We start from the raw sequence: 20,018 nt of genomic DNA on the forward strand, positions 1-20,018 counted from the left end.
CGTAATTTACTGATATTTTCTACAGTTGACCTTCACTGCATCTTACCTCGGTACAAACTAATCTTATTGGGACTTGGGCCTGTATTTATAAACGCTCTGCTCTCTCACCACCACGATTCTCAAAGTCTACAGAGATGATTAACCGGGTTCTGAAGAGCATTTCTCGAGTAAATAATGTAAAAGTCTTGTTAATCTGTCACTAGAATACCAAAAAGCACGCTAAAAACAAACACCACTTCAACTAAAGCCTTGTGAAAGTAGTGGAGTTGTGGTACAGAAGTGTTTCAGAATATAGCCATTAGCCCCTTCAGTACCGGAACGCATTTTTCCCCATGAGTTTTGGGTATGATTAGACCATTTTATTTAGATTACGAAGGGTCTATGGAGGTCAGAAGATTGATGGCCAAAGTCCTCACTATTCTATTCCCAAAATAAGTATCTGAAGCACAAAATCACCAATAAATAAGCAGAGGAGACATGAAAACGCGTCATGGTACTGAAGGTTAATGCATTGTTATCTCTAATGCACTACAGGAAGAACAGATGCTTATATACACTGAGTTGAGGAATATAGTGATTTGAATACATTATAGCGACAGAAACAGTATGGATGAGTTGAAAAAGCATAAGGTGCATTAACAAAGTATACTCTCATGGTAGTTGCGTCAGTGTTTTATCTCTCCACTGCAGGTTGATTTCAGGTTTTGTAAATTTATTGGTCACGGAAAGCGGTGATGGTTTTTAAGTTTATTTTTATTGTTGTTGTGAAGTCGTGATTTATTTAATTTTGGTTGTCTCTCCCTGTTGATTGTGGTGTACCTTTATTCCTTTCATTCTTTCCTTTCTTTCTTCCTTCCTTCCTTCCTTCCTTCCTTCCTTCCTTCCTTCCTTCCTTCCTTCCTTCTTCATTCCTTCCTTCCTTCCTTCCTTCCTTCCTTCCTTCCTTTTTTTTCTTCTTTTCTACATCCTTATTTTTCTTTTCCTTGCTTCCTTCTTTGCTTTCTTCCTCTGTTTTCCTTCCTTCCTTCCTTCCTCTTTCTTTTTTTTCTTTCTTTTTCTTTTTCTTCATTATTTCCGTCTTTACGTTTTCTCCCTTTCCTTCCTTCCTTCCTTCCTTCCTTCCTTCCTTCCTTCCTTCCTTCCTTCCTTCCTTCCTTCCTTCCTTCCTTCCTTCCTTCCTTCACTATCTAACACTGAAGTCATGCGAATTTATTTTATCACACACACACACACACACACACACACACACACACACACACACACACACACACACACACACACACACACACACACACACACACACACGGTGGATTAGCAGAGGGTTATCCAATTTACGAAGGAACAACTACAATAACTAATAAATTGTGACCAAAAGTTGCGAGTCATTTCAGGAGACAGAAAAGAAATAAATAACACAGAGGGACAAATGGAGGAGGAGGAGGAGGAGGAGGAGGAGGAGGAGGAGGAGGAGGAGGAGGAGGAGGAGGAAGGAAGGAGAAATATGAGGAGTACTTCATAACTTCATAATATTAACTCCTCCTCCTCCTCCTCCTCCTCCTCCTCCTCCTCCTCCTCCTCCTCCTCCTCCTCCTCCTCCTCCTCCTCCTCCGTGAATCAGCAAAGCATGATTGATAGTGCAGAGATGAAAAAAGTCAGAAGATAATACCACCACCACCACCTCTTCCTCCTCCTCCTCCTCCTCCTCCTCCTCCTCCTCCTCCTCCTCCTCCTCCCTTCTCTTTGCCTCTTCTCTCCCTTCACCTCTAAAGGCTTGGGGAAGATGATGTTCAGAGTGTTTGTGAAGGTCGTAGGATGAGACGGAGAAACTTGGGATTATGAAATATATGAAAGGATGACTATGCATGGCTGAGAGAGAGAGAGAGAGAGAGAGAGAGAGAGAGAGAGAGAGAGAGGAGTTTGTTGATCCGATAGTTATTAAATTGGTTTGTATTAGTAAATTTTGAAGTGTTGTTTTATTAATTAGGTTTGTTTAGGTTAGGTTAGGTTAAGTTAGGGTAGGGTAGGGTAGGGTAGGGTAGGTTAGGTTAGGTTAGGTTAGGTTAGGTTAGGTTAGATCGTGCCTCGCCTCCTTTACCTCTTATGCTTTGTTTTCCTTATGTTCTTTTTTTTTCTTATTTTTTATAGTTTATCGATTTTTTTCTAACTTAACCTAACCCTGTCTCACCTAACGTAACCTAACCTAACCTAACCTAACCCTGCCTAACCTAACCTAACCTAACCTAACCTAACCCTGTCTAACGTAACCTAATCTAACCTAACCTGACTTAACCTAACCCTGTCTAACGTAACCTAACCTAACCTAACCCTGTCTAACGTAACCTAACCTAACGTAACAAGTAACCGTCGCTCCTTTGAAGAAAAAAATTGACTTTTTTATTTATCTATTCTATTTAACTTTTAATTTTTTTTTTTACTGTTTTCATTATTTGTTTATTTTGCTTCTATTTTTGTCAAGTTTTCCTTTTTGTTTTATTTGGTGTATATTTTACTGTCTTCATTATTTTCCTCTTCGGTTCTGTTTTCTCGAGTTTCCCTTTAATATTGTTGGTTTTCTTTTTTTTATATCCCCTATTTATTTTCCTACACCAAGTTTTCCTTTACTCTAACTTTTGCAGTGTTTACCCTAAAAATGTTCTGGTTTTCTTTGTTTCATATTTCTTTTCCCTCTCTTCATGCTCGTTTTCTATGTATGTCTTATTGCGAGTTTCTCTTAAATTTCCTTGCTTTTTATCCTTACCTCTAAAAATTTTCTCTCGCCATATTTTTGTGTACTCCTAATATTGTGTAGATTCCCTTAAGATCTCCTCGTTTTCTTTCTTTCATATTTCTTTTCCATTCCTTATTCGTTTTCTTTGTTTCCATTAAAGCGAGTTTTCCTTTAATTTGCTGCATTTTCTTCCATCGAGTCAGTGTATCGGGATCCACCAAGGAGGGTATTTTTCCCTATTCAGAACCTCTTTACTCTCCCACCAGGACTGTCTTCAAAGGCCACGGGGAGACGATAAGCCGGGTTCTCTAGAATGGTCCTCATATTAACCCAATTTTTTTACCTTGAGTTTTTGGTATGATTTGACAATTTTATTACATTAGAAAGTGTCTATGGAGGTCAGATGATTAATGGCTAGAGTCTTAAGTATTTAATCCCCACATAAGTTCATGAAGCTGTATAAAATCACCAAATAGTAAGCAGAATGAAAATAAAAATGCATCATAGTACTAAATGGGTTTGTAATGTAGAAATCTTATTATTATGTACTGGAATCGTAAAGACATCATTGAAACACGTGTGACTTCAAGTAGAGCTTTTTGAATGTAGTCCAGTAGGAGGAATGAACGATTATAATTGATTGATTGGTGAAAGGAAGAGAGGCAAATGTTGTTGCTGCAAATTATTCAAGGCAATAAAACTGGTAGGTTGAAATAATGACGATAACAAGATAGAGCAAAATCGTTGGTACAAAATTTTCAAGGCAATTTAGTGGTAGGTTAAAATAATGATGATAACAAAACAGTAAATTCGTAGGTACAAAATATTCAAGGCAATTTAGCGGTAGGTTGAAATAATGGTAATATTAACAAAAGTAGAGTAATAACTGTAAGAAATAGAAATAATGATAACACTAAAAGAGTAAAGTAAAAAAAAATCTACGAAAAATTGCAAAATATAAAAGGAAATTCAATTAATAAGCGAGAAATTAAGAGCTACAAATTGGCAAGACTGGGATGTTGAATGTGTTGACTTCCGGTGAGGAGAATGAGCGACCATTAACTCGTTCCCTGCTTTATGCCACACCCGAGCCAGCCCTTTCGTGTTACAGCCACGTCAAAACCTCATTACCGGCTAAACATTACAAAATTTATTCTGTCTTATGTTATTTCTTATGTATGTTTATAAAGACTCCATATATTGCCTCTAGTGCTTTGAATTTTCTGCATACCGCACTGAATTAAGCTTCCTTGGTTAAACACTCTGCCGTTCTTGATTCTTGGTAATTCAGAGCCTCAACTTCAGCTCCTCCTTGTCTCTCGGCCTCCCTGTCTGCTTCTCGCCCTTCGCACCGCACAGTCAAGCATTTCCTTTGTTGCTGCACGGGAAGGCCGCTCTGACCCACCTTATAACCTTGCCTCGAGCCTCCTCCTTCCCTCTGCACGACCTTCTCTATCCAGCAGTGAAGATGAGTCCACCTCGCCTCGCTCGCATCTCCTCTCTTCGCCTCCATTATAAGACTTGATTATTTTTTCTTGTATGATTTAAAGGGATTGATTGACAGGTTGATAAGGTGACTTCTATTGATTTTCTTTTAAGGTGGAGGGTGTGGTGGTGGTGGTGGTGGTGGCGGTGGTGGTGATGGTGGTTTAGATGAGGTAATTGTTAATGTTGAAGGTCCATCTTTTTCTGTACAAGGATCTGATTGATTGGTTTCATGAGGTACAAGTTTTTCGCAGACTTAGCGTGACGGCCACTGGACATTTAGAGTCAGTGAGTTAAAGGAAAATTATATAAATGATCACGAAATATTTGCACGTTTTACCTGACAATTTTTTTTTCCTATTATTTTTTTTCTTTTTTCTTTTTTATTTACGCCTGTTGTGAGTGCCAGTTCCGTCACCGACCCGGATATTCAAGCTTGTATTCCCAAACACTTCTGCTCTCCATCTCCATTATTTCAAAAGGCTTTATTTAAATTTACACGATTCAAAAGGTGTTTTTTTATGGTTTTACAGGCAGATTGGCAAGATTTCTACATGATTAACTGGAGGAACACTCTTGAAAACCCCGCTAATCATCTCTCTGGCCTTCGAAATAATCCTGGTGAGAGAGCAAAGCGTTTCTGAATACGGATTTCAGCGTGGCAACTCCTTCACTCTTGGAACTATTTATTTATCTATTTGTTCATTTATTTATTTATTTCCTTATTTATTTTTGTAGCGCTTCACGAGTGAACATTTGTTTCTCTTCTTAAATACAAACGAGACTAATACGGCACTCAGAATCAATCACTCGAGTACGTATAGAATCACAACACCAAGAACATCACCTTGCTCTTCACTTCCATACACTCCTCCTCCTCCTCCTCCTCGTCCTCTTCATCTTCCTCGTCCTCTTTGTCCCCCTCGTCGTCTTCGTCCTTCTCGTCTTCTTCGTCTTCGTATTCCTCGTCTTCTTCGTCTTCCTCTTCCTCGTCCTAGTCCTCGTCCTCCTTCTCCTCCTCCTCTTCCTCCTCCTCCTCCTCCTCCTCCTCCTCCTCCTCCTCCTCCTCCTCCTCCTGTACGTAATCAAATGAAAACGCACAAATGGTCACGAAACCTTTTACACGTGAGAGGACTTGTATTTTCTTGCCTCTCTGTAGTGAGCACCTGTTCCCGAGTCTTCTACCTGGTTACCATCCCCACCACGACCCTTCCCGACGCGCAGAACTCTTGCCGCCGAGACCCAAGGCGGCCAGCGGGGTGCAGACGCGGCCTCCCCTTGCCCGAGGGTGTGGTGGCGGACGGGGGCTCTGGCGGGTGTTTCCTAGTTACCGCATGGATGTTTGTGGGTCAGCCTGCCATGTGTTGTTCAGGGAAGTCCCACCGTCTCGTCTCTCTTTGTCATCGTGCAAGTTGTGGTGTTTTAAGGGTTATATTCTGGAGTAAAAGCTTTTCTCGCACGCATTTTTCTTTCAGAGGGCTCTAGTTAAGGTTATTTGAGGTTTTGAAAGGCTGGTTTTTTTTTTTTTTTTTTTTTTTTTTACGGGAATGAGTGATTAGCAAGAGTTTGTATATTATTAACAGCTGGGGTAAAACACGGCGGCCTTTGATAATAAATGTTAGTTTAAATGGAGTTTTTAGTGGCCTTTTTACGTTTTTTTTTTTTTTTTTTACAAGGGCACTGGCCAAGGGAAAACAAAGTGTTGGAAAAAAAAAAATCCCGCTGGTTGCCAGGCCCTGTTAAGAGGAAAGTAGGAGAAAGAGAAAAAACAAAAAAATCTAAAAGGAGGGTCCAGTTAACGTAAGAGGTGTCTTGACACTCCTCTTTTGAAAGAGTTTAAGTCATAGGCAGGTGGAAATACAGACACAGGTAGAGAGTTCCAGAGTTTACCAGTGTAGGGAATGAAGGAGTGAAGATACTGGTTAACTCTTGCATTAGGAAGATGGACAGAATAGGGATGAGAAGAAGTAGAGAGTCTGTGGCCAATGACTGATTAACAAGGTACTGTATATTAATGACAATGGGAGAAACACTCCTGAGAACCCGACTGCTGCATTTGAAAATAGTTGTCAATTAAATTTTTTTTTATTATTATTTCTTATGGCCCTTTTGCTGATTTACCTCTTCGGTATCGTGACTCGTTTCCATATTTATTCTGCTTCAGAAGTATATGTTGGGATTAGAATAGTAAAGACTCTGGCCAATAATCGTTTAACCTCTACAAATGCTTCCTAATGTAAATAAAATCGTCTAATCATAACCAAAACTCATAGTAAAAATACGTTCCAGTACTGAAGAGATTAACAAGATCTTATACATATATTAATGACGGGAAAAAACACTTTTAAGAACCGGGTTAGTCATCCCTGCGGCCTTTGAAAACACCCGTGATGAGAGAGCAAAGCGTTTCAGAATATGCGCCTGAGTGTCACCGCGGGGTTGGAATTAAGAGACACGCCATTCTGAGATGCTCAACACGTGTGGCGGCGCAGCGGGAGTGGCGAGGGAGTCACAGTGAGCAGCCATTGTTACACCCAAGGTTCCTGCAGGTGTACGAGCCCCACTACACCTGCTCGCATCACTCGCCACGACTCACCTTCACGCGTCTCAGTACCTCATGACTTCCTGGATCATACTCTGTCTCGGCATTCTAAATTAGGGATTGGTTCTTTCTCCCGCTCCCTCTTTCCACCGGGTCCTCTCCACGTGTTTGGTCCCTCTAGTTATGAGATGCTGTTACTAGACTGATATCTATAGTAGACCTGTTATTTGTGCTTAGTGACTCTCTTTCTTCTCTGTCTGTCTGTCTGTCTGTCTTCTCTGTCTGTCTGTCTGTCTGTCTGTCTGTCTGTCTGTCTTTCTCTGTCTGTCTCTGTCTCTGTCTGTCTCTCTCTGTCTCTCTCTGTCTCTCTCTCTCTCTCTCTCTCTCTCTCTCTCTCTCTCTCTCTCTCTCTCTCTCTCTCTCTCTCTCTCTCTCTCTCTCTCTCTCTTTCATAGATGGGTACGAATTTATGACAGACTCCCAGCGTGGTTTTGCAAAGGTGAAGTCATGTCTGATAAATAATTCTTGCTACGAGAGTGTGTTTGAGGTGGGAGGGGGAGAATCGGGTCGTATTTAACGTATATTTCTGAGGTGCTTGAGATCATTTGTCAATACATTATTTTTACACCTTTAATACATTCTCTCCACGTTCAATACATTCTTTTCAGGTTCAATTAATTCTTTTCAAGTCTCGATAGTTTTATAATTAGTACTTTTTAAATTTTTTTTTTTAATTCTATTTTGGTAATGGTGATGGTGGTGGTGATGGTGATGGTGACTTGGGTAGTGATGGTGGTGGTGACTGGTGGTGATGGTGGCGGTGGGTTAGGCGTGAGTTTGAGTGGTGAAGGTGAGATTGAGGTTGGTGATTAGGTTAGGTTAGCTTCCTTGATGGTGTTTTAATCAACATTTTTCCTGGAGTGTCTCTTTCATCACTGTATTCTGAACAGCTTCCCGGCTTCAAATATTTCCTCGAGGAGTGGTGAGAGGAGCTGCCTTCTGTATATCAAATCATCTCTTCAACATTTCCTTCTGTGAAAAAATGGACACCTCATCACCGCCTGCTTATTCTTGGTAGAGAGAGAGAGAGAGAGAGAGAGAGAGAGAGAGAGAGAGAGAGAGAGAGAGAGAGAGTGTGCTTGGGTACTTTGGTAATTACTTAACTGTTAATAGACTTGCTAATAATTACTTTTTTTTACGTTAATTGGTTTCTCAGGTAATTGAAAAGTGTAGAGTGTGTGTGTGTGTGTGTGTGTGTGTGTGTGTGTGTGTGTGTGTGTGTGTGTGTGTGTGTGTGTGTGTGTGTGTGTGTGTGTGTGTGTAGAATAATTAACTGTAATATAATCGCACAAAAAAACTGGTGTACACACACACACACACACACACACACACACACACACACACACACACACACACACACACACACACACACACATTCCATTCATACATTCAAATCCTCTTCAGCTTCAGGGAACTTTAAAGAACACTCCAGGATCAGCGAAGCAATACCAAGCGAGACGGGAGTTCCAGACGAGCCCTGAGTACACACCTGCCCCACATTGCCTCACCAGCTACGCCGCCATTCATTCCACATTCATCTCAACTCATCTCTATTTTGCTTTTTTTTTCTTTTATCTGTCTTCTTGCATTTTAGTATTGTTTATTTCATTTAATTTTCGTCTTTTTCAGTGTCTCCAAAAAGTATTCGTCTCCTTTTTTACATGCTGTTAACCCGTTCAATACTGAGGTGCATTTTTACCATGATTTTGAGGTATGATTAGATGATTTTGTTTGCATTAAGAAGAGTCTATGGAGTTCAAAAGATTAGTGGCCACAGTCTTTATTATTTTAGTCGCCACATAAGACTCTGAAGCTGTATAAAATCGCTAAATAGTAACCAGAATGAATATGAAAACGCGGCATGGTAGTACTGTACTGAGAGGGTTAAGTTGATCAGGGCACAAGGACAGACAGGAAATGCCTCCCTTTCTCCTCCTCTCTCTCTCTCTTCTCTTAGAAAAGTTACCTGGAGGAAGGTACTACATTTTATTAACCGGAAATGCCAAAAGGGAAAGGAAGAACGTGTTAGAATAACGAATAATAAAATTTTTCACGGTTATATTGCGCTTCACGCTTTCAACCTCTGGTCTAGAAACACAGAGAGAAGCCAGAACAGTTACGTACACATGGAGGAAAAGACGGACTGCTGTGCTTCATTATGCGGCCACGTGGTTCCTGTCCAGACGTGTAAGAAGGGAAAGTTTCAAGGCCACGAGGAATCCAGGTGACCCTTGAAGATTACCTGGCGGCCGGTGTTTCGAAGGCGGGGTATATATGTGGGTAGCGCCGCTCCCAACACCATCAGAGACTCACCGTCCACTACTCAACAACACCATGAAGCTCGTGAGTACTACACCTCGTCCTCGTCCTCGTCCTTGTTCTCCTCCTCGACCAGTCAATCAGGACAACCTCCGACTTGAACCTTAAGTGTTTAATTTTCAGCTATCCTCATTCCCTCCGCAAGATTATCAGTGTTGAAAATCATAGATGAGAAGCTCCTTGAGGGTTTTCTTGCGACACAGAAGCGTGACTGTAACAGCATGACGCGGCTGGCTGCTGATGCAGGACCTGTGCTTGTGTTGCACAGACTCATGTTCCTAAGTCAACGCGGTCACTGCATATATACGCGTGACTGTTTGCTTAAGACTGTTTGCTTCTTCCACACATAAAATTAGATTAACCTCAGACGGCTCTGACAGGACAAACTTAGCTCCGTTACGAATGAGACACATGACAGCACTGATGTGCAGACCTTCTCATCGCCTCTGTATGATGGACAGGTTCTCCTCGCCTGCCTTGTCGCCGCCGCCGCCGCCGCCCCACAGAACATCATCGATGGCGGCTTCGTGGACTCCTTTGAGCCTCAGCCCATCGTGATCCTGAGGGACGAGCGTCAGGACAATGGTGACGGCAACTTCAACTACTTGTTTGAGGCATCAAACGGCATCCAGGAGGAGAGGACTGGCACCCCCGGCATCTTTGGCCAGAGTAACATGCAGGGCACCTACAGGTATGCTGTCGTCTTTAACCCTTTGTCTTCCATGGCTTCCTTAACAAAACGATGTGTTGCAGTTGTGAAGCGTAATCCACTGATACCAAAAGTAATGATCGAAGAGTGTAAACCTTTGAATTTTTTGTTCAGTAAAATCAATTAAGATTACTAAGAAAAAAGAGAAGAGACAAGAATGTCATCATCACTAACAACTAAGGTACTAATGATGCACAGTTATCACGAGGATTGCACTGAAGACATTGATGACTGGCGAACACCTGCATCTTGACTCCCTTCCCTCTCGTGCACAGGTTCACCCTCCCTGACGGCACCGTGGCTGAGGTCCGCTACATCGCTGACGAGAACGGCTACCGCGCTGAGTCCCCACTGATCCCCACGCCTCACCCTCTGCCCGCCCACGCCATCGAGCAGATCCGTATCGCCGAAGAGCAGCGCGAACAGGGCATCACCTTTGAGCCTCAGCCTTTTGAGCAGTAGGGAGTGAAGTGAGCCTCCTGCCGCCACTGTGCCGGGGTGGGCGAGGGCGGGACACTGCCGCTCAATACTCCTGGAGCCACGAGGAGCCAGCCACACGGAGTCACTGTTACCAATACACATCCTAGCTTAACAAAAACTGCCATGTAGATGAGAAGTAATAAATGCCTTGACTGAATTGAGTTAATCACGGTTTTTTTTAATGACGTGTGTCCTTTAGGTGGTGGTGGTGGTGTGGTGCTGGTTAAGTTTCTGTGATGTATTTTATTTACTAAGACCATTTGTTGTGTCTTTTTGTGTTTTGGTGGCATATATTCTCTCTCTCTCTCTCTCTCTCTCTCTCTCTCTCTCTCTCTCTCTCTCTCTCTCTCTCTCTCTCTCTCTCTCTCTCTCTCAAATAGATAGATACATTTATGGATAGGTCTTTATATATTTACATAGACAGATAGACAGATACTTAACTACTCACTCCCACGTATGAACACACACACACACACACACACACACACACACACACACACACACACACACACACACACACACACACACACACACACACACACACACACACACACACACCTTTACCACCTAACGCCCAGGTGTGTTAACAGAGGGTTCGCATTCTTTATTCCCCAGAAAGTCCTGACGTGTACCAGAGGAGGCAGCGGTGGACGTGCCTCGCCACCACGCCCCAGGGAGCAGGACGGCGCTGAGGGGCTGAGTGGCTGGCGGCGTGTGTGTGCGTGTGTCCCCGAGCGTGGTAAGTGAAGGTGACCGTATACATGATTAGGAAAAGTCTTGAGTCTGAGTCGCCTTGGGAACAATCGCCATGGAGGAAAATGATATAAATTAAGGAAATCTTGTGTTGTTATATATGGTGATATTTTTCCTTGTTGTTGTTGTTGTTGTTGTTGTTGTTGTTGTTGTTGTTGTTTCTGTTGTTGCATTGGGGTTACTTTATATGGTATTCAGGACGTTTTCTTTTCTTTTTTTTTTACATTGTTTTTGTATATACGAGTGCAGAGATGTGGACAGTTTTTTTCTTTTCTTTTCTTTTTCGTTTTCTTTTTTTGTTGGATATTATTGTTTTCTTTCTTTTCTTTTCGTTATTTTCTTTATTTTGTTGGATATTGTTGTTGCATAGACGAGATGTGGACAGTGTTTTCTTTTTTATTTTATTTTCTTTTTCGTTTTCTTTTTCCAGAGCGATATTGTTTTTCCATAGACTAGTACAGAGATGTGGACAGTGTTTTCTTTCTTTCTTTTTCTCTTTCGTTTTCTTTTTTTTTTTTTTGAACAGAGAGATATTGTTGTTGTGTATACGAGTAGAGAAATGTGGATAATGTTTTCTCTCTTTCTCTTTTATTTATTATTTTCTCTGGGATTGTATTTGTATTTGCGTAGATCCAGGAAAGCTATTTATTTATTTATTTATTTATTTATTCATTCATTTATTTTTTGCATATACCAGTACAGATCAGGTTTTCAGTGTTCTTATGATTGTATTGTTGAACTTAGAATTCGAGATAAGAGAAGAATTTATTGTATATATTTACGAATGTTTATTTATTTCACTTCTACTTTCATTTATAATTTTTTTTTAGGGTAGCATTATTGTACGTATTCAGAACTCGGAGTGTATAAAGGTGTGGCGTTTTTACAAGAGCCTTATAAGTATGTATGGTATTCAGAACGGGAGGCGTTGAAAATTTGCTCATATGTAGCTGTTTTTTTTTTTTTTTTTTTTTTTTTTTTTTTGTACTGTTGCTAATGACGTATTGTATTCAGGACTTGGCTACGGAGAGGAATCTGTTCGTGACTGAGTATCGAGATGTTGTGTTGATTGGAAAGATGATTCTGGAAAGATGTGTTGCTACTAATGAGTATCGAGATGTTGTTGTGTTGATTGGAAAGGTGATTTGGAAAGGTGTGTTGCTACTAATGAGTATCGGGGATGATGTTGTGTTGATTGGAAAGGTGATCTGGAAAGGTGTGTTACTCCCAATGTTGTTGTGTTGATTGGAAAGGTGATTTGGAAAGGTGTGTTACTCCCAATGTTGTTGTGTTGATTGAAAAGGTGATTTGGAAAGGTGTGTTATTCCCAGGACTGGCGGGAAATGGATGTTGTTCTGAGGAGAGGGACATAATGTTGTGGTGGACCTGCATCGTATTAATACATGGAAAAGTGAAGGTGGTAAATAAATCTCAGGTTGATGGATTACTTTTATTGCCTTAACCCCTTCAGTACCATGAGGCGTTTCTCTATTCATTTTGCTTACAACTTGTTGATTTTATGCAGCTTCAGAAATTCATGTGGGGATTAAAATATTGAAGTCTGTGGTCATTAATCTTTTACCTTCCATAGACCCTTCCTAATGTCAATAAAATGGTCTAATCGTACATAAATTTCAAGGTAAAAATGTGTCCCAGTATTGAAGGGGCTAACTTTTCGGCAAAATAAAATCTTCTTTCCCTATTTTGTCGAAAGAGTAAGAAAAAATGTATTCCTAGGTCAACATATTTATTTGCCACCTTCACTACTCAACTGTTCACATAGCTATCTATCTCTACACACGAAAAGACAACACCAATATGCTTTCAGAAGAGTAACTAGTTTTCGAGCGCCACATTGTTACTCGCACTCCCTTTTAAAGATTTCAAAAGCCTTTAATTGTTTCATTAATTGCTATTGGGCACCATTAAAAACCACTTTCCTGATACTGTATCGTTTGTGTGAAGTGCGATGGCTCAGGCAGCTGTGCATCTGACTACTGTAAAGGAAGATTCTGGCTTCGAATACTAACAATCAAAGTTTTTCTGAAGTGACTGCCTTTCCCTCGCTCCGCCCAGCCTTACACGGGTAGCGGTCAACAGTGACTGGGAGGATTCAACACTGCGGAGAAAGGAACTGGCCACCTTACTCCATATACCGTGGCGTGGTGTTTGTTTTCCGCTGTGGACTCACCGCCACCTCCCTGAGTGTGTGTCATGCTTTAACCTTTGACCTCAGAGTGCAGTCAGATGTTTCCGTGTCTTAGCTTCACACTTTCCAACAAGCATTACTGTATGATATTTGCAGTTTAAAAAGGGATGATATGATTGGCGTGATGAAAAAAGGGTTAAAAAACATCATTAAGGGGAAGAAACATCCATTACAACATGACTGATCGTTTCTCCGTCAAATATTGTGAAATTCTTTGTTCTCCCACCTCGACAATTTTCAAAGGCCACTGATATAACTAGCTGCGTTTCCTAGTGTTTCTTAACCCCTTCAGTATTGGGACGCATTTTTCACCATGAGTTTTGGGTATGATTAGACAATTTTATTTACACTAGAAAGAGTCTATTAAGGTCAGAGGATTAATAGCCAGAAACTTCACTATTTTTAATCCCCATATAAAAATCTGAAGCTGAATAAAATCACCATATAGTAACCAGAATAAATATGAAAACATGTCATGGTACTGAAGAGATTAAGCCAACAAAGTAAGTAAATTCGTTGATAAGTCACTAGAACAGCAAAAAACACCCTTGGAAACCCGTGGGACTTCAACTAGAGCCTTTGAGAACAGTAAGGGTGTGACAAAGAAGCATTTCAGAATACGGCCATGAGTTCCATCCAGTGAAGGTTCAGGAGGGGGTGTTGAATACGGAGCCACTACCATAATCGAGGTGGAAATCCCTTACTTATTCTCCTCCCTCGCTTATCAGAGGCTGAGGAACGCAGTACTCGCTCCTTACCACGTCCCAACAATAACTCTTGGCGATAGTTTGACTTTGATAAAGGACGAGTCACCATGCAGTCTCTCTCTCTCTCTCTCTCTCTCTCTCTCTCTCTCTCTCTCTCTCTCTCTCTCTCTCTCTCTCTCTCTCTCTCTCTCTCTCTCTCTCTCTCTCTCTCTCTCTCTCTCTCTCTCTCTCTCTCTCTCTCTCTCTCTCTCTCTCTCTCTCTCTCTCTCTAAATATTCCTCCATGTCCAAAGGAGATATACATCTAAGTACGTATGAGAGAGAGAGAGAGAGAGAGAGAGAGAGAGAGAGAGAGAGAGAGGAAACACGCACATTAGGGACTGGAGAGAGAGAGAGAGAGAGAGAGAGAGAGAGAGAGAGAGAGAGGGAGGAGGGATACAAGGGGCTATAAAGAAGTGAGGGAGAGGAGGGAGAGTGAAGAGGGAGAGGGAGGAGGGTAAGGTTCAAGGTTAGATGCTGACAGTCGGTAATTTGACCTTCAACTTCTTTGCTACGCCGTTTAGAAGAGGAAGAGAAGACGAAGAAGAAGAAGAAGAAGAAGAAGAAGAAGAAGAAGGAGAAATTAGGAAAGCTGCATAAAAATAAAAGAAAATAGACCTCGCAGAAGATTATTAAAAAGAAATGGAAACAGAGGAGGAGACGGAAGGAAGGAAGGAAGGAAGGAAGGAAGGAGAGAAGGACGTTAGAGAAGTGGAAAGAAGGAGAAGGTAAGATAAAAAATGTGCTGACTAGTAAAATTATAAGTAATAAATTATAAAAGTGAATACCAGCTGCAGCAAGAGGAGGAGGAGGAGGAGGAGGAGGAGGAGGAGGAGGAGGAGGAGGAGGAGGAGGAGGAGGAGGAGGAGGAGGAAGAATAAAAGAAGGTAAGCAGGAAGGAAGGGAAGAAAAAGTGTTACGAAGAAAGAGGAAGAGAAATAAGGAAGAAAGAAACACTTGTAGAAAAAAGTGAAAAAAAAAATTAAAATGTCAAGAAAATGGAAAAAAAATGAAAAGTGAAGATGTGTAAGAGAGAGAGAGAGAGAGAGAGAGAGAGAGAGAGAGAGAGAGAGAGAGAGAGAGAGAGAGAGAGAGAGAATCAAGGAGACGAACAAATGACAGGAAAAAATTCAGAAAGGATCAAATTAGCAAACAAAAAAAAAAGAAAAAGAGAGAAAAGATAGAAGAAATAATTGAAAATCGTGTTCATGAAAGAATGATAAAAAAAAATACAGAAGGCAAAATATAAATAAAAAAATGAAAATATAGAAAAAAATAATAACCACGAAAACGAGAGAGAGAGAGAGAGAGAGAGAGAGAGAGAGAGAGAGAGAGAGAGAGAGGGGTGTTATGAGATGTTGTGTACCTGTTAAGATAATCACAGGTGTTTTTTAATGACTCACCTTGATGTGTTGCCTCGGGTGTGTTGCAAGTGGAAATGTTGCAATATGTTTTGAATTACGTATGTGATATGTTTCCTTTATTAGTTTTTTGTATTTTAATGTTATGTGTGCCTGTTTATTTGGATCTGTGTGTGTTGCATGTGTATAAAATTCTCTCTCTCTCTCTCTCTCTCTCTCTCTCTCTCTCTCTCTCTCTCTCTCTCTCTCTCTCTCTCTCTCTCTCTCTCTCTCTCTCTCTCTCTCTCTCTCTCTCTTTCTTTCTTTCTTTCTTTCTTTCCTTTGCTACCAACCTTTCATCTTATGTTAATGTATTATCTATCTATCTATCTATCTATCTATTCATCTATCTATCTATTTATCTATGTCTTTTTTCTGTCTATCTTTGTGTATCTATCTATCTATCTATCTGTCTGTCTGTCTGTTTATCTATCCAACTACTGTAGTACCTATCTATCTATTTACCCTCCTTTCAGCCCATCCACCCACTTACCTCTCAGAATTCGTACCTATCCACCTAATATAGTCTTGCGCCACTCAAGGAAATGTTTAACTGCCCGGTAACCTTCCCTGTATGTTCGTCTTTTGTTAGTCACCATTTCTCTTTCCTTCCTTAATGGTTTCTTAGAATGCATTAAGAGGGCGACTGTTTTGCATTTTCAGTCCGCTTGCATTGTATTCTCATGATGCTTATTGTCTTTCTTTGGTGTTTGGTGATAGAATGGTGGGCTCCAGTGTCAGTTACCCTGTGTGTGACTGACTGGTTGATTCATTGACCAACAGACTATGTGTGATCGACAGCGCTGCCATAATTCAGGTTAAAAATGGGCGAGATGAAACATGAGAGTATTGAAGAGCATTTATTTGCTGCAAAAACAAAAGAGATAACAACAGTAGGTCTTGTACATCGCGTGGAACAAACCCCTAGGAGGAAAGGCGCTCGTTTTAGTCCACAGCGAGACGAGTGTGCAGTGTAGAACAGAGAGAAACGACGGAGATGCGAAGACGGTAGAAGATGGAGAGTCAATCAGGGAGGAAAGTGAAAGGAAGTGACGGGAAAGGGAAGGCGGAGTACAGGGACATGCTCCTATATCGTGTGTTTTGTATGTGTAGGAGAGGCGTCTTCATGTCCCAAGTGTAGCGGGGTTGGCGTATGGTGTGGTCAGGTGAGTGTGGTCCCGGCCAGGTGCGGAGACGGTGTCGTGTGAGCCGCGGTGTGTGGGTCGCCTCGCTTCTTACTTCCTCTGGCTGACGTATCTGGTGGAGGGCCTGAATCCATTGGCGTCGGCAGTGTAGGTCACCTCAAGGAACTGTCCGTTGCCGAGAGGGAATCTGAAGGAGGAGAAAAAAAAAAACACGTTACGACCTGACTTGAATGTTGAGAAGTAGGAGGAGGAGGAGGAGAAGGACGAGGACGAGGAAGATTAGGATTAGGAGGAGGAAGGGAAGGATAAAAAACTAAAGTGAGTAAGAAAACATGTTACAAACTGACTGAAATAAAGAGGTGGCTGAGGAGGGAGAAGAAAGTGAAGAATAGAATAATGATGATGATGAAGACTGAGAGGAATAAAAACGAAAAGAGTGAGGAGGAAGAAGAGACTGTAAAAGGAGGAGGAGGAGAAGGAGGAAGAGGAAGAAGAAAAGAGAAATAATGGCTTAGGTGAAGGTATGCAAATGGATTTTTAACAATGCCCATACTGAGAGAGAGAGAGAGAGAGAGAGAGAGAGAGAGAGAGAGAGAGAGAGAGAGAGAGAGAGAGAGAGAACTGCAGAGAAGGAAAATAAGGAGGAAAAACCAGAAGAGAGAAAGGGAGAATGAGGTGAAAGGTGAGGAGGTAAGGGAGGAGAGAGAGAGGCGGGCAGGATGGGAGGGCGACGGGAGGCAAAAGTGTGTAGGACATGTTGCGTCATGTGTCTGGGAGTGGCGGGCAGAGTAACTATTGTTGAAGATTGGTTAAGAGAGAAGGGAGTGATGTGGGAGTGGCTGGGGAGATGTGGGAGGAGGAGTTGTAAAGGAAAATGTCAAAGGGGAAGCTAGGAGGAAAAGGTAGAAAAGGAGGAGGAGGAGGAGGAGGAGGAGGAGGAGAAGGAGAAGGAGGAACAGGTGGTGGAAATGCTTACGTAATCTTAATGACACCCTGAGATGCACTTACACAACATCAAGACCACCACCACCACCACCACCTTTACCGGTAACTATGGACGATTTTACAAACGAAACACAAAACTGCATGTACTTGAGGGTCTTTAAGTTAAGTACTCCATTGCACAAATTGCTGGTGATGGTGGCTTTCGAAATTATCCCCTTACTTCCATGTATTACCAAATGAATTGAAGTTTATTTACGTCTATAGTATATACATAGTAATGCAGATGAGGCAACGGGTGTTAGTATTGGATCTCCAGTAGAGACGCTGATGCAGAGGAAACTATTGAGGAATTTTATAGGAATCCTGTAGGCATTAATATTTGTGGTGGGAAGGCGAGAGAGATGGTGAGGGTGTATGAGATCTTCAACAGAGACAGTGACGTAAGGAAGTGCATAATAAGGGTACTTTAGGTGTTGTGTAGGAGTGTTATTGCAAGAGGCGGTAGGAAGTGAAGGATATCAAAGAGAATGTTTACTTGTAGCTGCCCACGATGTCGCTGCTGCCCTCAACGTTGGGGGTGCCGTTGGCCTCCACCACGATGCCATTGTCTGTCTCGAAGTTGTACTGGAAGACACCGTTGCCCTCTTGGATGTTCTCGCTGCGGAGAGTCTGGGCATCCCCTGGGGCCTGGGGGCGGGCGAGGGCGAGGGCCAGCAGGCAGGCGAAGATGGCCTGTAGGGAAAGAAGGAACGCGACAATGAATTTTCGGAAAGGGCAAGGGAAGGGAAGGAGCGACAAACTTGCTGAATTCTTTGTGGAAGTGAGGTGAGTTGGTGCGTGAGTGACTTGTTTTGCTGCGATGGTGTGTGGTAATGGTTACTGTATTGCATAAAGGATTTTGTTTGGGTGTCTTGAAAAGGTGAAGGAATAATGCAGTGTGTGTGTGTGTGTGTGTGTGTGTGTGTGTGTGTGTGTGTGTGTGTGTGTGTGTGTGTGTGTGTGTGTGTGTGTAGGAATAATGCAGTGTGTGTGTGTGTGTGTGTGTGTGTGTGTGTGTGGAATAATGCAGTGTGTGTGTGTGTGTGTGTGTGTGTGTGTGTGTGAATAATGCAGTGTGTGTGTGTGTGTGTGTGTGTGTGTGTGTGTGTGTGTGTGTGTGTAGGAATAATGCAGTGTGTGTGTGTGTGTGTGTGTGTGTGTGTGTGTGTGTGTGTGTGTGTGTGTGTGTGTGTGTGTGTGTGTGTAGCAAGATGACCCGACAAAGCAGTATCCTAGGCTAGGGATGTTATGCCCGCGCCTCGGCAGGGAGCAAGGGACATGAGGGCAAGCTGTGAGTGCTGCCTCACGCTTAGCCTCCCGGGTACTCACGAGCTTCATGTTGTTGAGTGAGGATGAGTCGACTGTGAGGAGAAGGCCCGGCGCTGTGCTTATATACCCTGAAGACCAAGAGGCGTTTGTATCCCCCCAACCCCTGCTGGTTCTCTCCCTCCTGACGCTCCATGCTCCAAAGTTAGGTGTGTACAGACCCTCTCCTCTTTTCGCCCCTCCCCTTCCCTGACCTCACGTCTCTCCCCTCCTCTCTCTGACCCTCCGGTGGCCCTCCTCTCACACCTCATCCGGGAGTGGGTTTTAGGAGCGCATCTTCACTTGGGTGTTGCTAAGCGAAGGCCTCCACTCCTGGGCCTAAATCCTGCCCATGACACAATCTCCAAACACAGGCATTTGTATTTCTGCAGGTGACATCAACTACCTGTACGGCGTCTTTGGGTCAGCGGCACCATATACACTCACGCACGCACAAGCAGAAACACACGCAACGGCACCCCGCTTACTGCACCAAGGCCATATTGTCTTCCTTCCTCCCTTCCCCTCGCCCTATGCACGCAGACTCTCACGGGAACATTACCATTACGATAATTACACTCACGATTCTGTATAAAAAAAAAAAAACGTCTTGTGACACTGCGAGCTGCAAACTGTCCTACTTCTCTGCTGTAACCCCCTCCCCCTTTTCCCTCTTTCTCTCCTCCTCTCCTCTGGGTATGGTTGGGGGTGTCACAGAGTTTGTTTGCCCTTGATATAACCACGTTGTGTCGAATCACCCTTCCTCCATCACCCTTCACCACATGTTACCCCTTCTCTCTCTTCTCTGCATGAATTGTTTTGTTGTGGGTGTTATTGTGGTTTTCTGTTTAAGATATAGCTAAGTATATGCATCATGTCCCATCGGTATCTCTACTATTCTTTATTTATGTTAGCCATCATTGTGATTTTGTATAAGATAAAATTAAATGTATGTATAATGTCCCATCGCTATCTCTATCACTTTTTTTTTTTATTTATATTACCCATAATTGTGATTTTCTGTACAAGATATAGCTAAGTATATGTATAATGTCCTATCGCTATCTCTATCACTCATTAGTTACATCTGGCTCTTCCTTCTCGGCGCCTTGGGACGGTGAAGTTGGGAATATTTGAAGAAGTGTTTGTCTGGA

At 42.3% G+C, this 20,018-nt stretch overlaps 3 protein-coding genes across 3 annotated transcripts in view; 1 reads left to right on the top strand and 2 right to left on the bottom strand.

Moving 5' to 3' along the window:
- The window catches only part of LOC123498777 (protein TRACHEARY ELEMENT DIFFERENTIATION-RELATED 7A-like), a 20,159-nt gene extending 17,107 nt beyond the window's left edge, over positions 1-3,052 (bottom strand). Inside the window, exon 1 of the mRNA XM_045246195.1 lies at positions 2,992-3,052. Coding sequence (XP_045102130.1) covers positions 2,992-3,052 — 61 coding nt within the window. The remainder of the gene's footprint in view (positions 1-2,991) is intronic.
- Positions 3,053-9,009: 5,957 nt separating this feature from the next.
- LOC123498589 (cuticle protein AM1159-like) lies at positions 9,010-10,489 on the top strand. The gene is made up of 3 exons (XM_045245847.1): positions 9,010-9,158; positions 9,596-9,825; positions 10,119-10,489. The coding sequence occupies exons 1-3, from the start codon at positions 9,090-9,092 to the stop codon at positions 10,303-10,305; spliced, it is 486 nt and encodes a 161-aa protein (XP_045101782.1). The 5' UTR covers positions 9,010-9,089; the 3' UTR covers positions 10,306-10,489.
- Positions 10,490-16,277: 5,788 nt separating this feature from the next.
- On the bottom strand, positions 16,278-19,028 carry LOC123498594 (cuticle protein AMP4-like). Its single transcript, XM_045245852.1, has 3 exons — positions 18,889-19,028; positions 18,056-18,252; positions 16,278-16,762 (listed from the first exon to the last, which is right to left on the bottom strand). The coding sequence occupies exons 1-3, from the start codon at positions 18,895-18,897 to the stop codon at positions 16,666-16,668; spliced, it is 303 nt and encodes a 100-aa protein (XP_045101787.1). The 5' UTR covers positions 18,898-19,028; the 3' UTR covers positions 16,278-16,665.
- Between the last annotated feature and the right edge of the window lie 990 nt (positions 19,029-20,018).

Source organism: Portunus trituberculatus, chromosome 48, assembly GCF_017591435.1.
Source record: "Portunus trituberculatus isolate SZX2019 chromosome 48, ASM1759143v1, whole genome shotgun sequence".
NCBI classification, from domain to species: Eukaryota; Metazoa; Arthropoda; class Malacostraca; order Decapoda; family Portunidae; genus Portunus; species Portunus trituberculatus.